Raw genomic sequence first — 24,745 nt, forward strand, 5'->3', positions numbered from 1 at the left:
GGCCATATTGGGAAGTGGGTGAAACAATTAAATTCACGTTGTGCAGCTGTATGGAGAAAGAGAGTGCAGTCTTGCCATCTGAGTATAACACCATCAACTTGCTGCAAAGCCTGAGGGACCCACTGTCCTTTGAGGTTTATAGGTTACAAAGACCAGTGATATATTTTCATCCAGGACGTTACCTGGGAAATTTACTGTAGGCTATCAGAATTAGCAAATAAAATATCTCTCAGCACTATTTCCATGAAGAGAAGTGTTCACTCCAAAGTCCTAACCAATTTCCATCCCTCAGACAACATCTACCATTAACAATGTCAGCATTTCAAGCCACACGTTAGTTCTGAAGCACTTTTGGACTTCTAGACATGGTGAAAGCAGCTTTAATCTTTGTGCAAACACTTGCATTGCAATTTGACTTCTAATGAAGTGTATATCATTTTAAAAAGTATAGGGATTATTCCTGCTGCCATATGGAATGCCAGTGTGTGGTCAATCTTCAAGAAGCTCCAACTTGAATGGGTTTTGCTTCCAAAAAGATGCAGGATACCTCATGCAGCAATGCTTATGTTGTCCCTTGTAATATAAGAAAATGAATATGGATATCATGGTACTGAAGAATCCAACAAATATTACAGTTAACAATTACATACAAATATTGTGTTCCTCAGGCATGTAATGTCTGAGCTAGCATTAAACTAGTATGTTACACAGAGCAGGATGCTCCCCAGTAGCATATCATACCTCAAATGATCCAAAAGCAAAATGGGATTGGATACCTTATACCCTCAGATCACTGTAATGAGTTTATCTTAGAAAGGTACAGCAATATACTGACTGAGAGATATAGCAACAACTGTGGAACAGTTCCACTCCTGAAACAATCCCACACAGTAACAAGACATTGCAATTCAGCTGATCAAGAGAAAAGTGCATTTAAGCAGCTTTCCCCACCTGCAAAAAAAAACTAATTGAAAATAAGTACAGTATACTGCTTTAATAATACAAGAAAAAGACTGTTTTATTCCACATCTTTATTTCCAACATACAATGAACCACACTGGAGCAATGAAAATAAACCACAAAATGTGATACTCATCCACCCCTCCCCTCCCAAAGGGTTACATCTGTAATGCCTTTAAGAAACACTGTACTCTCTCAGCCAAGAGATTGCTAGATAGCTAGCAGGCTGAAATTTACAAATGGTTTGGTGTTATTTAAAAGAACAAAATGGAAAGACTGCATTCCACTTACATTACATTTTATTTAGAACAGAGTTCTATAAACCTTGGGTGAGTGGGGTGGGGGTGTAGATGCATATCACTACAAACACAGTTGGCACAATACCCCCAACCCCACCATGTTCCCTTCCCCAACCCCACTCATTCCCTGTTTAATCCAGTGCTCCTGCTTTCACTAATGTGGGAGCTAGCCAACGTAGATTAGAAATCGCAGTCCACATTATTTCATATTCTCTCTTTAAAAGCTTCAAATGATCAGAGTTTTGATAGAAAGGAACGGAGGTCTGATGGCAGAAGTTTGATAAACTTATAATGGTTTTGCTCATCACTGACATGATTACATCAAGTCCAAGCAGTTCCGAATCTTCATTCAACTTAGGTCAAGGTCTCTCCTTTGGTCACCTGCAGAACCAAACCAACAGAGAGTGCACCATTAGTAGCTATTCCACATCACAAACAAATTCCTACAAAGTTCAGAGTCAAGTGTCAAACACTTTTCCAGGCTACCAAAAAGTGACCTTGATGTTAAACATTTACTGGCAGTGATCTTTAAAATTAAATGTCTTTACCTCAGAGCTAGGGGTTTTGGATGAGAGAGTTGAAGCACCTATCAGTTTTTTCTTTTTTCTCCTCTTTTTTTCACAAAAGGTAATGCTGTGTGATATGCTGTTTATTTTTTTTCCTTCACATCAAAGGGCAAGTCCCTGTTTATCTTTTTCCTTTTCTAACCCCCACACTACCGCCGAACTGTGGTAGTGCTTATTTTTTCCCCAGCATCCATGGTGTGTGTGCGTGCGCAGGTGTGAGACGCAGTGAGAGACACAAGGTACACGAATCTTTTATTCAATTTCCACCACCAGGAAGACACCCAGGTGGCCAGTGACAAGCACTGCCCTTCACATCAAAGGGCAATGCTGTGTGATCATGAACCACCTATCTATTGGAGATTGGGGTCTATTTTGAAACGGGTTGTGATTGGTTGCTATTGGGACAGCATAACACTAGCCCTAACAAAGATTACAAGAAAGGTCTGGGAAAAAAAAAGAGTAGAAACACAGGGATCACGGAGGAAATGGTATTCCAGGTTCATTTATTGTTTGCAGTCTGCACCTTTTTTTTCAAAAAGAAAGGGGCTGCTTTTAAATGTTTAGCTGTACTTCAGTACCACGTTGCTGAGCCATGGGTAGTTCACACAGAGAAGGATAGGTAGGTTGAAGGATCTCCTCATGAGCATGGACAACGTGGCCAGTAACATGTTATAAGAGGAAATGGGGTGCCCTACTGTCTGCCCCTCTTCCGTGCCTATACCTAGACTGGAGTATCTACACAGAGGGAGAATGCAAAATCCATTGGCATTGTACAGGCATTCCATGAATATTGAGCACTGCAAGGGCTGAGGTACATCATCATTCTTCAAAGATTAAGGCTTGTGACCAGTGATGTGCCACAAGGATCAATGCTGGGTCCCTGCATTTCCCAGTTTAGGAAAGCGATTTGGATGTGAACATAGAAGGTATAGTTAGTAAGTTTGCAGATGACACCAAAACTGGAGGTGTAGTGGACAGCAAAGAAGGTTACCTCAGAGTACAGCAGGAGTGGCAGATGGAGTTTAATTTAGATAAATATGAGGTGCTGCATTTTGGAAAGGCAACTCAGGGTTGGACTTGAACACTTAATGGTAAGGTCCTATGGAGTGTTGCTAAACAAAGAGACTTTGGAGTGCAGGTTCATACTTCTTTGCAAATGGAGTCTTAAGTAGGTATGATAACAAAGAAGGCATTTAGTATGCTTTCCTTTGTTGGTCAGTGTTGGGAGATCATGTTGCGGCTGTACGTAATTGGTTAGGCCACTTTTGGAATATTGTGTATAATTCTGGTCAGTCTCCTATAGGAAGGATATTGTGAAACTTGAAAGGGTTCAGAAAAGATTTACAAAGATGTTGCCAGGGTTGGAGAATTTGAGCTATAGGGAGAGGTTGAATAGTCTGGGACTGTTTTCCCTGGAGCATCAGAGGCTGAGGGGTGACCTTATAGAGGTTTATAAAACCATGAGGGGCATGGATAGGGAGAATAGGCAAGGTCTTTTCCACAGGGTAGATTAGATTAGATTACTTACAGTGTGGAAACAGGGCCTTCGGCCCAACAAGTCCACACCGACCCGCCAGTGTAACCCGCCCAGACCCATTCTCCTACATTTACCCCTTCACCTAACACTACGGGCAATTTAGCATGGCCAATTCACCTAACCTGCACATTTTTGGATTGTGGGAGGAAACCGGAGCACCTGGAAGAAACCCACGCAGACACGGGGAGAATGTGCAAACTCCACACAGTCAGTCGCCTGAGGCGGGAATTGAACCCGGGTCTCTGGCGCTGTGAAGCAGCAGTGCTAACCACTGTGCTACCGTACCGTACCGTTCTGGAGTCCAGAACTAGAAGGCATAGGTTTAGGGGGGAAAAAAAAAAAAGAGTGGAAAGATATATAAATAAAAAAGACCTAAATGGCAACTTTTTCACACAAAGGATGGTGCGTGTATGGAAGTGGTGGAGGCTGGGTACAATTACAACATTTAAAAGGCATCTGGATGGGTATATGAATAGGAAGGGTTTGGAGGGATATGCACCAAGGACTGGCAAATAGGACTAGATTAATTTAGGATATCTGGTCAGCATGGATAAGTTGGATGGAAGGGTCTGCTTCTGTGCTGTACATCTCTATGACATTGACTTTGAAAGTCTCCTTTACCAGTTAGCAAGTTTCCATTGCTGTTTTTAAAATTCTTTTGCAGTGAATGTTTTGATTTTGTCACCTTGCCTCACTAGGGGTAATTTGACCCATTATTGTTAGTTCATTTAAAAAGAGATGACATTTGGAGTTTATTGTGCAGGGGCTTGTGAATTAAGAACCTGGGGACTTTGAGCAAGTCTGGGACATCATCTCAGGATAAGAGGTCATCCATTTCAGATTGAAATGATAATTTTTTTTTACATCAGAGGGTTGTGAATCACTGGAGTTCCAAGACCAGAACTCAGACAAGAACACATTCGAGACTAATATTTGATTTTTGGAGTCTTAGAGGAAACCAGGAACTTGGGGATCGGTTAAGCAAGTGAATTTGAGCTTAAAAGGCCAGCCATAATCTCATTGAATGGTTCAAGGGGTTGGAAGATCATAGAATCCTTACAATGCAGAAAAAGGCCATTTGGCCCATCTAGTCTACATCAGACTATTAAAGCGCATCCCATCCAGACAGGATCTATTTCCATTTCCAAAGGTTATGAATATTGCAAAGTCAGAAGTCACACAACACCAGGTTATAGTCCAACAGGTTTATTTGAAAATGCAAGCTTTCGGAGCACTGCTCCTCTGTCAGCTAGCTATCTGATGAAGCAGCTGCGATCTGAAAGCTTGTATTTTTAAATAAACCCGTTGGACTATAACCTGGTGTTGTGTGATTTTTAACTTTGTCCACCCCAGTCCAACACTGGCATCTCCACATCAAGAATATTGCAACAGAAGCAAAAATAATTCAGTATTATTTTGAATGCCCACATCAAAAGCAACACAATGAAATACTTCATAAACTGACAATAAAAGTGAATATTGCTAGAAAAAAAGATATTTTTGTCTTGTACTCATCAGAACAATTTGCAAGAATACCAATTTTAGGGAAAATACAACATGAATAAAAGGAATGCAAGTTGAAAAGCTTCACCAAAAATGTGACTTTTTTCCACCCAGAAATACTCAAGTTCTACACCATAAAATGATGAACATGCATTGTCCTCTAGCAGCTAAACACAGTCATGAGCTTCATGGGTTGATCTGAATGGATGTTACATGACCACAAACAGGTAGATAACCAATCGCTCAAATATAAGAAAACATCTACTCAAATCTGACAACACCGAATTAAACATTTTTTTCTCAAAATAATTTTTTCGGTACATATGAAACTCAGCCATGTTGGTCTTACCCTTGCCTCGATGTATTCGATCCTTCGCTCTAATGCTGTCAGTTTTTCATTCAGCGTGGCTAGCCGTGATCGGCAGGACATGTCTGCACAAATGAAAATTTTTTTTAAAAAAAATCACAATTTAAAGGTGTAACACAAAATATTCCTTCCGGCAGCACAATGCTGCAAATTAACTCCAAGACTAAATGAGAGTGGTCTATATTTTGTACCACAATAAATAGTGGTTAGCACTGCTGCCTCTCAGCGCCAGGGACCCAGGTTCGATTCCAGCCTTGGGTGACTGTGTGGAGTTTGCAAATTCTCCCAGTGTCTGCATGGGTTTCCTCTGGGTGCTCCGGTTTCCTCCCACAGTCCAAAGGTGTGCAGGTTAGGTGAATTGGCCATGCTAAATTGCCCATAATGTTAGGTGCATTAGTCAGAGGGAAATGAGTCTGGGTGGGTTACTCTTCCGAGGGTCAGTGTGGACTTGTTGGGCTGAAGGGCCTGTTTCCACACCGCAGGGAATCTAAACTCCAAGCAGTTTCTTTCAAGAGACTTGCATTTAGATCATGCCTCTCACAGCCTCAGAATGATCCAAAAGCGTTTTACAACCAGATGCTGCCAGACCTGAGTTTCTCCAACAATTTTATTTTTATTTCAGATTCTAGTTTCCGTAAGAATATCAGAGGTAAGTCAGCCCCTCAATCCTGCTCTGCCATTTACAATAATGGCTGACCTCATCTCAGTCTCAACTCTAATTTCTGCCCACAATCCTTTAACCCATTACCAATTAAAAATCTGCCTAGCTCCTCAAGTTTATTCATGGCCCCAACATCCACCATACTCTTGGATAGTGAATTCCAAAGATTCACAACCCTTTAAGAGAAGTAATTCCTCCTCTTCTCTGTTTTAAATCTGCTACCTCTGACCCTAAAGCTACGAACTCTCACTCTAGATCACTCCATGAGGAAACATCAACACTACACCTCAATTAAATCTCTTCTCATTTTTCTAAAATTCTGAGTATTGTTGGGGGCGGCATGGTAGCTCAGTGGTTAGGACTGCCGCCTCACAGCGCCAGGGACCCGGGTTTGATTCCTGCCTCGGGCGACTGTCTGTGTGGAGTTTGCACATTCTCCCCGTGTCTGCGTGGGTTACCTCCGGGTGCTCCAGTTTCCTCCCACAGTCCAAAGATGTGCAGGTCAGGTGAATTGGCCATGCTAAATTGCCCGTAGTGTTAGGTGCATTAGTCAGAGGTAAATATAGGGTAGGGGAATGGGTCTGGATGGGTCACTTTGGAGGGTTAGTGTGGATTTGTTGGGCCGAAGAGCCTGTTTCCACACTGTAGGGAATCTAGTCTAACCTAATAAGCCCTAAACTGTTCAAATCTCTCATCACAAGACAAGCCTTTCACCTCTGGAATTAATCCAGCGCAGCTTCTCTGAACTGCCTTCAATGGAATTACGTAGTCCTTCAAGTAAGGCGACCAAAACCATATGCCGTATTTCTGACATGGTCCACAACATTTTGTTTTTATAACAAAATTGAATCTTTTTGGGGGGGGGGGGGGGGGGGGGGGGGGTTGTGTGGGGATACTGTTCAACTGCGCAGCCTGTGCATGGTCTGGGCAGGAACTTCGGGTTGCTGTGCAGTCACAGGGCTTACAGTGAACATTGCCCTGAAGCAACAGATCATAGAATCCTTACAGTGGGGAAAGAGACAATTCGGCCCATCGAATCCACCCCGACCCTCCAAACAGCATCCCACTCAGAGGCACCCTGCTACCTTATATCTGTAACCATGCACTTCCCATGGCTAATCCATATAGCCTACACACCCCTGGACATCATGGGTAATTTAGCATGGCCAATCCATCCAGACCTGCACATCTTTGGACTGAGAGAGGAAGCCGAAGCACCCGGCAGAAACCCATGCAGACACAGAATGTGCACACTCCACACAGTTGCCCAAGGCTGAAATCAAACCCTGGTACTGTGAGGCACCAGTGCTAACCACTGAACCACCATACAGATGGCACTTCAGTTAAATGTCTCAACCAAAAAGAAGACAGCAAAAGAATCCAGCAAGTTTAATTTGGGCTGCCAATCCAATTGTGAACTTAATGCACCTGGAACTAAAAGCAGTAGCATCGATGCTCTGTGAGAGTAGCTCTCGGCCAGTGACTACGGAAACACAACTTATTTGAATGCACCACAGCTCATTCTCATGATCAAAGTAAACACCTACTGCTTATGGGGTGTGCATTGTGTGGGACTGCATTTTTTAAACAGACAATATATGCAGCACTATTGTATAAATCTTGCATTCAGTAATCAGTAACATTGTTAGAATTTCAGTTAAGTGTATTTCAAAATGCAATGTATGAAATTTGTGTGTTGTGCTCACTTGCAATGTGGAAGCACTAGGAATGACAGTGAAGATAGTTTGAGAAGACAAATTAACATCATCACACTTAAAGCATAATGGCATAGCATCAATGCATTAGCTTACAAAAGGCTTTTCTTACACTTGTACTGATATTGATGTATTCAATATACTCAACAATCCTGCTGCATGCGGGGGAAAGAGAGCAAGAAATAAAGAGGAAAAAACCCTTCGATGAATCACATGTATCTCTAGCATCTTGTGTCTTGCTGCCTAGCAACATGAGCCTCTAAAGTGCTAATTCAAATAACTCAAGTGTCAAAAGGAAATCAAAAGAGATTGATTTTTTCAAAGGGGTGCAAACGAGAAACTGCAAATCATCTGGGAGGAAAAAGACTTGAAACTCCTCACGTTAAAGCACAATGTTGTGCCTCAAAACAATGCTGTACAGTCTCTTCAATGCCTCACCATTTCCACCACGGAACTGCTTCCCCTGGGCAAAGGGCACATGGTGTCTGGGGACACCATCTCCCTGGGAAACACAGGCAAGTCTGAGGTCTAGAAGCATAGTGTAGGTGGGCAGCAGGAATTAATAGTCTCAGTCTTCTAAAGCAAAGCTGGAAGATGGGGAAACAAATGTTGACATTGCATTTAAAAATTTCTTGTGTCGTTAAACACTCTATTCCAAAATCCTGATCAAATAATCTACTCATCTTGCTTTTTTCACAGTGCAACTTTCACAAAGCTCTGAGAACCCTTTAACCAGCAACTCAGACAGTGCTAAATATTGGAAGCATCTGAAAGGCCAAGCTGCATTTGTTTGGAGGAATACTAGCTTCATTTCTCTGATTTAGTAGTGGCATTGAATCCCAAAAGACTACATTAGAAGCAGTAATAGCTGAAATGGAAAAAACTATTCCCATTGAGAGTTCCTTCAACCAGACTGGACTCTGATGAACATTCCTTTTCCAGAAGTCTACCAAATAATCAGCTTTCTGCCTCCAGCAATTTCAGTTTTTGCCAAAGTTACAAACATTATATTTTTTTCATCATTTTAACTCTGCTGTAGATAGGCAGTAAATACATTAATGAATGAATCTTTCACCGTATCTCTCATCCTTTCTGATCTTTTGTAGCCTTCTGAATTTACTGCACATGGCAGTTTTACCCAAAAGCTTTATTAATTTATTTTGTTCATATACTTGCCCTATCTTCTCCAATCCTCCAAGGTCTCAGTGCTCTTCCAATTTTGGATTCCTGCTCAGTCCAAGTTTTCACTGCTCAGCTGCCTACATCCCAAGCTCAGGATTTATCCCTCTAAACTTGTCCTGAGCTTTCTCCTCCCTTGAGATGCACCTTACAACTTAGGTCCCTGACCAAGCCTTAAAAGTCCTAATATCTCACGTGGTTTAATAACAAACTTGGTTTGATAATGTTCTGCGAAGCACCTCATGATATTTTACAATGTGTTATGAAGATGTGGGTGAACTATACCTTTTAAGAGAGTTAAGAGCAAGCAGTGACAGCACCAAGTGTTCTCAATAAGACACAATCTAACATGTGCTCCAGCAACTGGAGTAGCTGGTTACCTGGAAACAACAAAAAAACAGATTCGAATTCTACCAATCAGTTTAAATTATCTCATGAAAAAAAATCAAATTCAAACCCAGTCTGAATTGAGTATATTGAGAATCTTAAAAGCCAATGACACAATCCAATGTTCTGGGGTATAAGACTGGGGGAGAATTGTACAGTTGGGAGGAGAACTGCCAAGCCCCAGCATGTAAACAGACTACCTGAAAAATAACTCTCTTAAAAGGTACCTTTTTCAATCAGTAACCTGTGAAGCAGAAATCCCTAAGAAGAAAATAAGATGCAGGAAGATCCAAAACAGAAGAACCAAAAGCTGCCTGGTTTTGCGATAAGAAGTGTTGTTTTGTAAATCTTAATTGGAAGTTTTATTAGACTAGTATTACAGAAGGGAAGGTAACAGATAGATTAGAATAAGGACTAGTTGTTAGTTAATTATTTTTTGTTATATTTTAAGAAAAAAAAGTTGTTAATCTTTACTTTAAATAGTTCTTGGCCACTCGAATTTTCACAAATCACTGCATGTGTTGTTGGTTTAAATTAAGCAGGAGGGTTTACCCCATGTTGTAACATATGCTAAGGGCATTGTGGAGAAGGAAGATTTTTTGTAGACCTATATACATCCAACAGGTTCAGAGTCCACATTTCCTGCACTTATCAGGGCAACTCTTGAATTTTACTAAAACTAAAATATAAGTTTTACATTAATCTATGCACAGAAATGTTAACTTCTCATTAAAAGGAAACAGATATTCTCATAAGAGTGCTTTGCTCTACCTCATGGTCAAACAACCAGCTATATATTGCCACAGTTCATTCAAGACGTCTTTTCTTCCATTGCAGCAGCCAATATTTAAATACTATAGGGATGTCAATGTTTCCAACAGGAAGGACTTTTTCTACATAGAGTCATTATGACACAGGAAGAGACCTTTTGACCCAGTGAGTCCATGTTGCCTCTCCCCAGAATAATCCACTCAATCCCACCTTCCTGCTTCATCTCAGCCTTCTCTCCTGCAGTGGAAATAATTCAAGCATCTCACTTCTCCCCTCATAGCACGTTTATCAATACCAGTATCTTTCCAGTGAGTCCATACACTAAAATGTTAATAACCTTTCTATAACATAGTGCCCCAAACCGCTCATAGTGGTCAAACTGTGACCTATTCATTACCTGCGGCAAATTATAGAGAAGTACAGCACGGAAACAGACACTTCAGTCCAACTTGTACCTGCCGACCAGATATCCCAACCTTATCTAGTCCCACTTGCCAGTACCCGGCCCTTATCCCTCTAAACCCTTCCTGCTCATATACCCATCTAGATGCTTTTTAAATGTTGCAATTACACCAGCCTCCACTACTTCCTCTGGCAGTTCATACATGCATCACCCTCTGTGTGGAAAAAGTTGCCACTTCGGTCTCTTTTATATCTTTCCCCTCTCACCCTAAACCTATGCCCTCTAGTTCTGGGCTCCCCCACCCCAGGGAAAAGACTTTGCCTATTTATCCTATCCCTGCCCCTCATGATTTTACAAATCTCTATGAGGTCACCCCTCAGCCTCCGACACTCCAGGGAAAACAGCCACAGCCTGTTCAGTCTCTCCCTGTAGCTCAAATCATCCAACCCTGGCAACATCCTTGTAAATCTTTTCTGAACCCTTCCAAGTTTCACAGCATCCTTTTGACAGGAAGGAGGCCAGAATTGATAGCCATGCTACACTTGGAACAGTATAGCTTTATTTACAAAACCTACAAGACACAGAGACTCCTTTGCTCCAACCAATTCTGCTGCATATCTGGATAAAGTAAATAAGGCATTATCTTGAAATAAAGGAATGTTTGGCTTTAAAATTGGGTTTGAATTACACCCGTGGCCAACACTGTTAACCTCTCTTTGTGTGAAGATGGCATTTGGTCAATGCAAGACCATGGAAGGGTGACTTTTCGAATAAAAACAAACTGGGAAATCTCAGCAGGTATGGCAGCATCTGCGGAGGGAGAAACAGTTAACTTTTCGTCCAATGGTTCTTCAAAGTCATCGACTTCTCACGTTGGTTTACTCAACCTATTTCCTTCCTCTCCAGTTCTTTCTCGGAAAACCTTCTGCTCCCTGAACGTTAGCAAGACTAAGGACAACTGACACAAACTGTAACTATTTTAATGCAAGGAGCTTGACTGGTGAAGTGGGCGAACTTAGAACACAGGTCAGCACGCGGGAACGTGATACGGTTGCAAATGCTGAGACGTGGCTGGAGAAAGGGCAGGACTGGCAGCTCAACAGTCCAGGGTATCGGAATTTCAGGCAGGATAGGGGCAGAAGTGAGAGCATTGCATTATTTGATAAAGGAAACCATCACTGCCATAATGAAGGAGGACATTGTAGAAGGCTCTTCAAATGAGGCCATCTAGGTAGAGCTTAGAAATAAGAAAAAAAAAGGGGTAACTACCTTGCTGAGAGTATACTGCAGGCTTCCAAACAGTCAGATGGAGATAAAGGAGCATATGTGTAAGCAAGTCGCAGAAAGACATATGAGAGAAACAGAATTATCATTGTAGGGGACTTCAGCTTTCCTAACATTAACTGGGATCACCTTAGTGTGAAAAGATCAGACAGAATGGAATTTTTAAAGGGTGCATCCAGGAGATGTTGTTCCAATACGTAGATAGCTCTATTGGAAATGGGGCTGTGTTAGACTTAACCCTAGGGAATGAAGCTAGTCACATCGGTGATAGAACATAGAACAATACAGCACAGAACAGGCCCTTCAGCCCACGATGTTGTGCCGAACATTTGTCCTAGCTTAAGCACCCATCCATGTACCTATCCAATTGCTGCTTAAAGGTCACCAATCATTCTGACTCTGCCACTCCCACAGGCAACGCACACCATGCCCCCACCACTCTCTGGGTAAAGAACCTACCCCTGACATCCCCCCATACCTTCCACCCTTCACCTTAAATTTATGTCCCCTTGTAACACTCTGTTGTACCCGGGGAAAAAGTCTCTGACTGTCTTCTCTATCTATTCCCCTGATCATCTTATAAACCTCTATCAAGTCACCCCTCATCCTTCGCCGTTCCAACGAAAAAAGGCCTAGCACTCTCAACCTATCCTCGTACGACCTATTCTCCATTCCAGGCAACATCCTGGTAAATCTCCTCTGCACCCTCTCCAAAGCTTCCACATCTTTCCTAAAGTGAGGCGACCAGAACTGCACACAGTACTCCAAATGTGGCCTTACCAAGGTCCTGTACAGCTGCAACATCACCTCACGACTCTTGAATTCAATTCCTCTGCTAATGAACGCTAATACACCATAGGCCTTCTTACAAGCTCTATCCACCTGAGTGGCAACTTTCAAAAGAACTATGAACTTAGACCCCAAGATCCCTCTGCTCCTCCACCTTGTGGGCGGCACGGTAGCACAGTGGTTAGCACTGCTGCCTCGCAGCGCCAGAGACCCGGGTTCAATTCCCGACTCAGGCGACTGACTGTGTGGAGTTTGCACGTTCTCCCAGTGTCTGCGTGGGTTTCCTCCGGGGGCTCCGGTTTCCTCCCACAGTCCAAAGATGTGCAGGTCAGGTGAATTGGCCATGCTAAATTGCCCGTAGTGTTAGGTAAAGGGGTAAATGTAGCGGTATGGGTGGGTTACGCTTTGGCGGGTCGGTGTGGACTTGTTGGGCCGAAGGGCCTGTTTCCACACTGTAAGTAATCTAATCTAATCTTACTAAGAACTCTACCGTTAACCCTGTATTCCGCATTCTTATTTGTCCTTCCAAAATGAACAACCTCACACTTGACAGGGTTGAACTCCATCTGCCACTCCTCAGCCCAGCTCTGCATCATATCCAAGTCCCTTTGCAGCCAACAACAGCCCTCCTCACTATCCACAACTCCACCAATCTTCGTATCGTCTGCAAATTTACTGACCCACCCTTCGACTCCCTCATCCAAGTCATTAATAAAAATTACAAACAGCAGAGGACCCAGAACTGATCCCTGCGGAACTCCACTTGTAACTGGGCTCTAGGCTGAATATTTACCATCTACCACCACTCTCTGACTTCGACCGGTTAGCCAGTTCTCTATCCAACTGGCCAAATTTCCCACTATCCCATGCCTCCTGACTTTCCGCATAAGCCTACCATGGGGAACCTTATCAAATGCCTTCCTAAAATCCATGTACACTACATCCACTGCTCTACCCTCATCCACATGCTTGGTCACCTCCTCAAAGAATTCAATAAGACTTGTAAGGCAAGACCTACCCCTCACAAATCCATGCTGGCTGTCCCTAATCAAGCAGTTTCTTTCCAGATACCCATAAATTCTATCCCTCAGTACCTTTCCATTACTTTGCCTACCGAAATAAGACTAACTGGCCTGTAATTTCCAGGGTTATCCCTATTCCCTTTTTTGAACAGGGGCACAACATTCGCCACTCTCCAGTCCCCTGGTACCACCCCCGTTGACAGTGAAGAGAAAAAGATCATTGCCAACGGTACTGCAATTTCCTCTCTTGCTTCCCACATAATCCTAGGATATATCCCGTCAGGCCCGGGGGACTGGTCTATCCTCAAGTTTTTCAAAATGCCCAACACATCTTCCTTCCTAACAAGTATCTCCTCTAGCTTACCAGTCCGTTTCATACTCTCCTCTTCAACAATACGGTCCCTCTCATTTGTAAATACTGAAGAAAAGTACTCATTCAAGACCTCTCCTATCTCTTCCGACTCAATACACAGTCTCCCACTACTGTCCTTGATCGGACCTACCCTCGTTCTCGTCATTCTCATGTTTCTCACATACGCATAAAAGGTCTTTGGGTTATCCTTGATCCTACTCGCCAAAGATTTTTCATGCCCTCTCTTAGCTCTCCTAATCCCTTTCTCCAGCTCCCTCCTGGTTATCCTGTATCCCTCCACTGCTCTGTCTGAACCCTGTTTCCTCAACCTTATGTAAGCCTCCTTCTTCCTCTTTACAAGACATTCAACCTCCCTCGTCCACCAAGGTTCCCTCACACGACCATCTCTTTCCTGCCTGACAGGTACATACATATCAAGGACACGTCGTATCTGTTCCTTGAAAAAGTTCCACATTTCAACGACATCCTTCCCTGACAGCCTATGCTCCCAACTTATGTCCTCAGATCTTGTCTTGCAGCATTGTATTACCCTTCCCCCAATTGTAAAACCTACCCTATTGCATGCACCTATCTCCCTCCATAACCAAGGTGAAAGTCACAGAATTGTGGTCACCATCACCAAAATGCTCACCCACTAACAGATGTTTCAGTGCGTGAGCATTTTGGGGAAATTGACCATATCTATGCTAGTTTCACAGTCATTAGAGAAAGGGTCACAAACAGCAATGCCAATAAATTAACTGTATTTATTTCAATGCAAGGGGCCTAACAGGGAAGGCAGATGAACTCAGGACATGGTTAGGAACATAGGACTGGGATATCATAGCAATTACAGAAACATGGCTCAGGGATGGGCAGGACTGGCAGCTTAATGTTCCAGGACACAAATGCTACAGGAAGGATAGAAAGGGAGGAAAGAGAGGAGGGGGAGTGGCATTTTTGATAAGGGATAGCATTACAGCTGTGCTGAGGGAGGATATTCCCGGAAATACATCCAGGGAAGTTATTTGGGTGGAACTGGGAAATAAGAAAGGGATGATCACCTTATTGGGATTGTATTATAGACCCCCTAATAGTCAGAGGGAAATTGAGAAACAAACTTGTAAGGAGATCTCAGCTATCTGTAAGAATAATAGGGTAGTTATGGTAGGGGATTTTAACTTTCCAAACATCGACTGGGACAGCCAGTATTCAAGGTTTAGATGGAGAGGAATTTCTTAAGCGTGTACAAGACAATGTTCTGATTCAGTATGTGGATGTACCTACTAGAGAAGGTGCAAAAGTTGACCTATTCTTGGGAAATAAGGCAGGGCAAGTGACTGAGGTATCAGTGGGGGAGCACTTTGGGGCCAGCGACCATAATTCTATTCATTTTAAAATAGTGATGGAAAAGGATAGATCAGATCTAAAAGTTGAAGTTCTAAATTGGAGAAAGGCCAATTTTGACGGTATTAGGCAAAAACTTTCGAAAGCTGATTGGAGGCAGATGATCGCAGGTAAAAGGGACGGCTGGAAAATGGGAAGCCTTCAGAAATGAGATAACAAGAATCCAGAAACAGTATATTCCTGTCAGGGTGAAAGGAAACGCTGGTAGGTATGGGGAATGCTCGATGACTAAAGAAATTGAGGGTTTGGTTAAGAAAAAGAAGGAAGCCAATGTCAGGTATAGACAGGATAGATCGAGTGAATCCTTAGAAGAGTATAAAGAAAGTAGAAGTGTACTTAAGAGGGAAATCAGGAGGGCAAAACGGGGACATGAGATAGCTTTGGCAAATAGAATTAAGGAGAATCCAAAGTGTTTTTACAAATACGTTAACGACAAAAGGGTAACTAGGGAGAGAATAGGGGCCCCTCAAAGATCAGCAAGGCGGCCTTTGTGTGGAGCCACAGAAAATGGGGGAAGATACTAAATGAATATTTTGCATCAGTATTTACTGTGGAAAGGGATATGGAAGATATAGACTGTGGGGAAATAGATGATGACATCTTGCAAAATGTCCAGATTACAGAGGAGGAAGTGCTGGGTTTCTTGAAACAGTTAAAGGTGAATAAATTCCCAGGACCTGATCAGGTGCACCCGAGAACTCTGTGGGAAGCTAGAGAAGTGATTGCTGGGCCTCTTGCTGAGATATTTGTATCATCGATAGTCACAGGTGAGGTGCCGGAAGACTGGAGGTTGGCAAACGTGGTGCCACTGTTTAAGAAGGGCAGTAAAGACAAGCCTGACCTCGGTGGTGGGCAAGTTGTTGGAGGGAATCCTGAGGGACAGGATGTACATGTTTTTGGAAAGGCAAGGACTGATTCTGGATAGTCAACATGGCTTTGTGCATGGGAAATCATGTCTCACAAATTTGATTGAGTTTTTTGAAGTAACAAAGAAGATTGATGAGGGCAGAGCAGTAGATGTGATCTATATGGACTTCAGTAAGACGTTCGACAAGGTTCCCCACGAGAGACTGATTAGCAAGGTTAGATCTCATGGAATAACTAGCCATTTGGATACAGAACTGGCTCAAAGGTAAAAGTCAGAGAATGGTGGTGGAGGGTTGTTTTTCAGACTGGAGGCATGTGACCAGTGGAGTGCCACAAGGATCGCTGCTGGGTCCTCTACGTTTTGTCATTTACATAAATGATTTGGATGCGAGCATAAGAGGTACAGTTAGTAAGTTTGCAGATGACACCAAAATTGGCGATGCAGTGTACAGCGAAGAGGGTTACCTCAGATTACAACAGGATCTGGACCAGATGGGCCAATAGGCTGAGAAGTGGCAGATGGCGTTTAATTCAGATAAATGTGAGGTGCTGCATTTTGGGAAAGCAAATCTTAGCAGGACTTATACACTTAATGGTAAGGTCCTAGGGAGTGTTGCTGAACAAAGAGACCTTGGAGTGCAGGTAGATAGGATAGTGAAGAAGGCATTTGGTAGGCTTTCCTTTATTGGTCAGAGTATTGAGTACAGGAGTTGGGAGGTCATGTTGCGGCTGTATAGGACATTGGTTAGGCCACTGTTGGAATATTGCATGCAATTCTGGTCTCCTTCCTATCGGAAAGATGTTGTGAAACTTGAAAGGGTTCAGAAAAGATTTACAAGGACGTTGCCAGGGTTGGAGGATCTGAGCTACAGGGAGAGGCTGAATAGGCTGGGGCTGTTTTCCCTGGAGCGTCGGAGGCTGAGGGGTGACCTTATAGAGGTTTACAAAATTATGAGGGGCATGGATAGGCTAAATAGACAAAGTCTTTTCCCTGGGGTTGGGGTTTGGAGGGATATGGGCCGGGTGCTGGCAGGTGGGACTAGATTGGGTTGGGATATCTGGTCGGCATGGACGGGTTGGACCGAAGGGTCTGTTTCCATGCTGTACATCTCTATGACTCTACGTCAAGTGGCAATTCTCATTGCCCATGACACTTTTCACTTGTCAAAATGCTTTGAGAACAGTTTGCATCAAGGAAGACACTTTCACCAAATACCCTTCTCACTTGGTTTAGTAATTTCTGAACTCAGAGTGCCTACTTTCCTAAGATAGCCATACAGGGAAAGGCTTCCAAATGTAATTGCACTCTCAACTACAACCACATATAAAAAGAGAGGTTCCCAACTGTAGGATCTACTTGAAAAGACTTTAATTTTCTAAAAGTATAATTACATATGCCCCTCAGTTACATCTGACATTATTCCCACCAATTCAACCTTTGACACCTCGACAACAGATTAACTATCATGAATCGTCACGGGAACACTCTCAAAGACTGCCTTTTCTTAAAGTCTCAAAGTAATCCCTCATCTTGCTTTCGTTCATATTAAGAGAACTGCAATCTCATCATTTAATGAACTGCTCCATCATCACGTTCATGGCACACACAAATCACTGTGCCTCTGATAGCGTTTCTCACATCAAGAGATGGAAGCAGGATCACAGAAGATGTTCCTTTTTATCCCCCTGAGGGGTGGGGGCCAAAATAAAAACGGGTGAGGAGGAAAGATTGGGATCAATCTTTGACTCAAAATGGAAATCAAAACAGTAAATATTATATGAATTCTTGCTGATTTAAAATGTTCTTTTTAAAAAAAAACAATAACCAATTTAACCTCTTCTAAAAGATCTGTAGGAGAGTGATTAAGATATCAACACATTAATTTATAATAGCACTCTTCTGCTTTATTTTTGGAAATAATTTAAAAAAAAAAACAGGATTTATGCCCTGGTTGCAAGTCAGGACTGTCTGCTATTTGCATCTGCTTTCCGGAGTCAGCTATGAAGAACTGACTCAGACCGTTGTATGAGATAAACTAAAATTAATTACTTGACTGGAATAGCTCCTCTCTGGTTGCAGAGCAGCAGCAGTTACATATGAAAAAGACTTCAGAATGGCAAGTATGGCCTATATTAAGCTCACTCATAGCTCATTGAGCTTCTCATCTCAGTTAGGTTTGTGGGGAAGGGAGAGGGGAGGCCAGAGAGAGAGTCAGGAAATCAGAGAGTGAGTATTAATTGATCCTTTCATATATTCAAACAGCAGGCTACAGAAAAGCCAGGGCAGAGGAGACAATATTTCAAAAGCACAATCATGTTATGGACCAGTCCCCCCCCCCCCACCGTCAAAATATATTAGGACAATGGCCTAGACCCTAACTTTTTCTTCTTTTAAAGTCAAGTGCCAGGTGTTGCATTCTGGATGCAATTTGATTGGTCAAACTACCAGTCTTGAAGCAAAACACACTTTATACATACACTATAGTTAAAATACAGTCAGTTTTTCTGTAATACAATGGCTGCATTCTTGTGCAACCAGTGATATAGAAACATCATGCTTTAGAAACAGCACCCCTAATTCGTCAATCACGTTGCAATGAATTCACGTTGACAAAACATGTGCCATAACAGAAGGGCCTGTCCAACAAAAGAAGAAAGAAATTGGAATAACTTAACTCAATTGGAAAGAACTTAGAATAACAAATTACTTTACTGCTAAACAGTAACTGTTCCTATACAGCAACATCCCATAAACACACCCTTGATAAATGCAAATTCAGAAAAATAGATTATCTGACAGACAATTAGAAGGAAAAACATCAAAAGAAAACTCAGAGAGAAGGTAGCAGGGAGAGACGCATTGCAGCTTTCAAACCAAGCAACAACAGCTACTGAAAACTAGAACTAAAAATCCTGATTCTCTAAGAGCTTGACCCCATCCATTCAGGCAATTTCTATTGTTCCAACTTTAAATAAAAACCCAAGGCCTCACAAGCTGTTTACTTTATAGGATTTCAACAGACAACTCCTCATCTTATAACCACCCTTCAAAAAAAAAACACAGGACAAAATACCCCTCTTAGTGTCACAAACATGGACAGCAAGGAAACAGACCCTTCGATCCAACTCATCCATGCCAACCAGATATCCAAACCTAATCTAGTCCTATTTGGCAGCATTTGACCCATATCCCTGTAAACCCTTCCTATTCATACACTCATCTAGATACCTTTTAAATGCTTTAAATTATACTAGACTCCACCACTTCCTCTGGCAGTTCATGCCATACACACACCATCCTTTGCGTGAAAAAATTGCCCCTCAGGTCCCTTTTATATCTTTCTCCTCTCACCCTAAACTAGCACAATCAACAAGGAACTTTCATTGCAACTCCAAAGTCAACCTTATTCAAACAAGTGCTTTTCCATGTAGACCTATAACTATCAAACTTTCATCAAATAAAACATTGATACACTATTAACCCAACAAGCATGCTTCATATGGCATCAGATGACTGCAGTGTTACCACAATTCAAGAAGGTGAAGAATTTGCTGGAAAATTGCTCACAATCGCGCCTGCAGTATTGAAGAAGTGTGAGAAATTAGGGTAAAGGCTTTCCTATCCTGCTAACAGGGTGAAGGAGACCTTAGAAAAGGCTTCCCTTAACACACATTCAATTCACTTATGTTACAGAACGAGAGATGTTCCTCTTTACAGATACTCATTTTGATGGCAATGAATAAATTGTTGCTTAGACTTGACTAATACAAGGTAGCAGGCAATTCATAAACAAACAAACAAAAACAATCTCAGGTAACACGTAATAAGTAATATATTAGTATTGCAGCATTTTAATATTTTTTCACAACATAGGATCTGAGGCACAGACACAGATTCTTTCAGCTCAAGTCAGTCCATCCCAGTATTTAGACCATAAGATGAAAGTGAAGAAGCAGGCCATTCAGCCCATCACCCCAGGAATCCAGCAAGACCAAACTAATGTAATAATCCACCCCAGAACTCCTTGGGAAGCAAGGGAAGGGATTGCTGGGCCCCTTGCTGATATATTTGTATCATCGATAGTCACAGGTGAGGTGTGGGAAGACTGCAGGTTGGCTAATGTGGTGCCACTATTTAAGAAAGATGGTAAGGACAAGCCAGGGAACTGTAGACCAGTGAGCCTGACATCAGTAGTGGGCAGGTTGTTGGAGGGAGTCCTGAGGGACAGGATGTACATTTATTTGGAAAAGCAAGAACTGATAGTCAACATGGCTTTGTGCGTGGGAAATCACGTCTCACAAACTTGATTGAGTTTTCTGAAGAAGTAACAAAGAGAATTGAAGAGGGCAGAGCAGTAGATGTGATCGACTTCAGTAAGGCATTCAACAAGGTTCCCCATGGGAGACTGATTAGCAAGGTTAGATCTCATGGAATACAGGGAGAATTAGACATTTGGATACAGAACTGGCTCAAAGCTGGAAGACAGACGGTGGTGGTGGAGCGTTGTTTTTAAGACTGGAGGCTTGTGAGCAGTGGAGTGCCACAAGGATCAGTGCTGGGTCCACCACTTTTTGTCATTTATATAAATGATTTGGACGGGAGTATAAGAGGTATAATTACTACGTTTGCAGATGACACCAAAATTGGAGGTGTAGTGGACAGTGAAGAAGGTTACCTCAGATTACAATGGGATTTTAATAAGATGAGCCAATGGGCTGAGGAGTGGCAGATGGAGCTTAATTTAGATAAATGCGAGGTGCTGCATTTTGGCAAAGCAAATCTTAGCAGGACTTATAGACTTAAGGGTAAGGTCCTCGGGAGTGTTGCTGAACAAAAGAGACCTCGGAGTGCAGGTTCATTGCTCCTTGAAAGTGGAATCGCAGGTAGATAGGATAGTGAAGATGGCATTTAGTATGCTTTCCTTTATTGGTCAGAGTATTGAGTACAGGGTTGGGAGGTCATGTTGCAGCTGTACAGGACATTGGTTAAGCCACTTTTGGAATACTGCATGCAATTCTGGTCTCCTTCCTATTGGAAGGATTTGTGAAACTCAAAAGGTTCAAAAAAGATTGACAAAAATATTGCCAGGATTGGAGGATTTGAGCTATAGGGAGAGGCTGAACAGGCTGGGGCTGTTTTCCCTGGAGCATCGGAGGTTGAGGGGTGACCTTATAGAGGTTTATAAAATCATGAGTGGCATGGATAGGATAAATAGACAAAGTCTTTTCCCTGGGGTCGGGGAGTCCAGAACTAGAGGGCATAGGTTTAGGGTGAGAGGGGAAAGATAGAAAAGAAACCTAAGGGGCAACTTTTTCACACAGAGGGTGATACATGTATAGAATGAGCTGCCAGAGGAGGTGGTGGAGGCTGGTACAATTGCAACATTTAAAAGGCATTTGGATGGGTATATGAATAGGAAGGGTTTGGGAGGGATATGGGCCGGGTGCTGGCAGGTGGAAATAGATTGGGTTGGGATATCTGGTTGGCATGGACGAGTTGGACCGAAGGGTCTGTTTTCGTGCTGTACATCTCCAGGACTCTACTCCAGTTTCCTGTCTTTTCCTCATACCCCTTACTGATTAAAAACTTGTCTCTCTCTACCTGGCAGTACTCTTAAAAACACAGACTCAAACAGTTCTATGCAATAAATTCACAAGCTCACTACTCTGATAGAAGAAACACCTCATCTGACTTAAATAGGCGAACTCTGGGATTATGCTCTCTCATCCTAGACTGTCCCACAAGAGGTCTATGCTCCACTTTAGCCCCCTCCTATCTTCTCACAATACAATCTGCCATTATAACTTTCTCCTCTTCTCCATCACAGGCTTGTCGGGTTTCTCTGTAAAGGCAAATGGATTTGCTTTCCTGCGAAGTGTTCTGCACCTTGGGGTAAAGAAGTTTCCTCTGAAATATTTAGGTGTTGGGATTTCTTGGTTACACTGTGTCCTGTTAGGTGAATGTAAAGAAGGGGTCAAAATTATTTTACAGGCTCTCACTGCACAGCAATAGAGTCCCTACCACTAGGTCAGAAGTCCCAGGTTCAAGTCGTAGAATCCCCACAGTGCCAATACAGGCCATTCTGACCATCCAGTTTGTACTGGCCATCTAAAGAGCATCCAATCCACCCCTACATCCCTGTAAGCCTGCACCTACCATGACTATCTGTGTGGAGTTTGCACATTCTCCCCATGCTTGTGTGGGTTTCCTCCAGGTGCTCTGGTTTCTTCCCACAGCCCAAAGATGTGCAGGTAAGGTATAGCTACGCTAAAATTGCCCATAGTGTTCAGGAATATGTAGGCTAGATACATTAGTTAGGGGAAATGTAGAGTAATAGAGTAGGGGAATGGGTTTGGGTAGTATACTCAGGTGTGGACTAGTTAGGTCAAATGACCAGCTTCCACATTCTCAGGGTTGTATGATACTATGGCTAATCGACCTAGCCTGCACATCCCAGCAAGTCCTGCCTGCTCCAATGTGTCACAACATATCAATGCGATTAAAATGAACAAAGAGCATAGAACAATACAGCACAGGAACAGGCCTGTGCCCTTCCATACAACGTAAAAACGCTTGCCTTCGTTGGAAGGGGCATGGAGTACAAGGATAGGCAAGTTGTGCTGCAGCTTTGTGAAACCTGCAAGGCCTAAATCATATCTCATATGTTAACCAATAACAGAAAACACTGGACAAGCTCAAGGGAGTACTCAATGAATGGTAAGATACTAGGAAGCTCAGGAGAACAGAGTGAGCTTGTGGTATTTGTCTACAAGTCCCTGAATGAAGCAGGACAAGTCAATGAGGTACTGATGGAAGCATATGGGACATTTGCCTTTATCTAAATTTAATCTATAATCTTAGATTGTAAAAGCAGGGAGATTATGCTGAAACTGTACAGGGTTTTGGTTAGGCTAAGTTGGAGTACTGTGTGTAGTTCTGGTCACCTGACTAGAACAAAGAACAATATAACCCTTTGGCCCTCCAAACCTACACCGACACAATTTGACCTTCCATATTAAAATTGCCTTCACTTACAGGATCCCTATCCCTCTATTCTCTTCCTATTCATGTATTTGTCCACGTGCTTCTTGAGTGCTGCTATTGTGTCTGCTTCCACCACCTCCTCTGGCAGTGCATTCTGCCTTTTATGGGAAAAACTTGCCTTGCATATCTCTTTAAAACTCCCCTCCCCTCCAGCACCTTGAATCTGTGTCCCTGAGTAATTGACCCCTCCACACTGGGGAAAAAGCCTCATATTTTCCACTCCAACCACACATTTACAATTTTATAAACTTCAGGTCCCTCCTCAATGTCCTGCATTTCAGTGAAAACAAACCCAGTTGATCCAATCTTTCTTCATAGCTAACAGCCCCCATACCAGGCAACATCCTGCTCCCCAAAGCATCCACATCCTTCTGGCAGTGTGATGACCAGAACTGTGCGCAATATTCCAAGTGTGGCCTAACTAAAGTTTTATAAAGCTGCAGCATAACTTGTCAGTCCTTAATGCCTATTCTGTACTGTATGATTCTATGATTAGCAGAAACCTGGTGGCATCTGTGAAGAGAGAAAGAATGAACATTTTGAGTCTGACACGACTCCTTCCACTCTTTGAAGAAGTCATATTGATCTTGGAATGTTAACTCTGCTTCTCTCCACAGTGCTGCCAGACCTGCTGAATTGTTCTAGCACTTGGTTTTTATTCAGATCTCCAGCACCAACAATATTTTGCTTTTATTAAAAACGAAGACATACACAGTCATTAAGTCCATTACACAGAAGAGTTTGAACCCCATTTAACAGTTAGACTGCATTAAATTAACTCAAATCACTGGGCGTTCGAATTAGCTTCAGCAACCCCTGCCTGAAGGCCAGCCAAGAACAGTTTGCTCTACTCTGGTCAATAGCTGCGAGCTCTCTGATTCACACATGAATGACAGGGCGAGGCTTCAGGAGACCACTGACAGGCAAAAGGGAAGCATAGTACATTGGAACGTGTCTTCCGTCCATCACCACCACATCATATAATAACCCTTCAAAACGATCACTGGAGACAAAATGCAAATTTAACTTCCTCCCCACCGCCTACAGTTAAAGCCAGAGACAAACATAGGACATGAGCTGAACCAGGCCTTACATTACTGGCACCCAGTAGTTGAAGAGGAAGCTATGCTTTGGTAGGTGTACTGTCACCAACGGCTTCTTACCGAATGAATTCAGGAAGTCCGCGATCTTCTTGATGCTGCTGGTGATCACCTCAATGTACTCCCTATTGGCCCAGTCCTGATGGATCTCTCTCTGAACAGGATCCCCCTGCCCCGCCATGGCCCAAGAAACAAACAAGTTCACCCTCCCCTCCTGGACCTGCCCGGATCGGAACGTCCTGATATTGTAATCGCTGCGCTGATTGGACAGGAAACGGCCGAACCCAACCATCGAGACAATCCTATTGGCCACATCCGACCCAGAAATGTGAGCACCTCGAAGGCTATTGGACCGTCGGGCGGCAGATTGACGCATGACCCGGAGGGGGGGGAGGCGAGGCAAGATACTCTATTGGTAGAACCTGAATGATGGGGCCGCCTCTGAGAGGAAAGAAGGAATCCCATTCGCCAGTCGGATTGGCAAGGATTCCGATTGGTGACGATTTGGAGGTGGTGCGGAGATGCTGCGAA

The 24,745-nt window shown here is 42.9% G+C and overlaps 1 protein-coding gene across 1 annotated transcript; it reads right to left on the bottom strand.

Annotated features, from left to right (window-relative positions):
* Positions 1-1,011: 1,011 nt before the first annotated feature.
* brk1 (BRICK1 subunit of SCAR/WAVE actin nucleating complex) lies at positions 1,012-24,441 on the bottom strand. Its single transcript, XM_043707666.2, has 3 exons — positions 24,278-24,441; positions 5,215-5,297; positions 1,012-1,640 (listed from the first exon to the last, which is right to left on the bottom strand). Exons 1-3 carry the CDS (start codon positions 24,393-24,395, stop codon positions 1,614-1,616), a joined length of 228 nt encoding a protein of 75 aa, XP_043563601.1. The 5' UTR covers positions 24,396-24,441; the 3' UTR covers positions 1,012-1,613.
* Positions 24,442-24,745: the final 304 nt, after the last annotated feature.

This window comes from Chiloscyllium plagiosum, unplaced genomic scaffold, assembly GCF_037043375.1.
Source record: "Chiloscyllium plagiosum isolate Xiang-an unplaced genomic scaffold, Cpla_swu_hap1 HiC_scaffold_14, whole genome shotgun sequence".
Classification (NCBI taxonomy): domain Eukaryota; kingdom Metazoa; phylum Chordata; class Chondrichthyes; order Orectolobiformes; family Hemiscylliidae; genus Chiloscyllium; species Chiloscyllium plagiosum.

Bases quoted from the DNA above. Each gene is read 5' to 3' on its own strand.
- brk1 (XM_043707666.2), bottom strand. From the start codon at position 24,395: ATGGCGGGGCAGGGGGATCCTGTTCAGAGAGAGATCCATCAGGACTGG. The intron at 5,298-24,277 runs GTAAGAAGCCGT...TCATTTGTGCAG, and splicing joins GGACTTCCTGAATTCATTCG to ACATGTCCTGCCGATCACGG. The intron at 1,641-5,214 runs GTAAGACCAACA...TTGGTTCTGCAG, and splicing joins TCGAATACATCGAGGCAAGG to GTGACCAAAGGAGAGACCTT.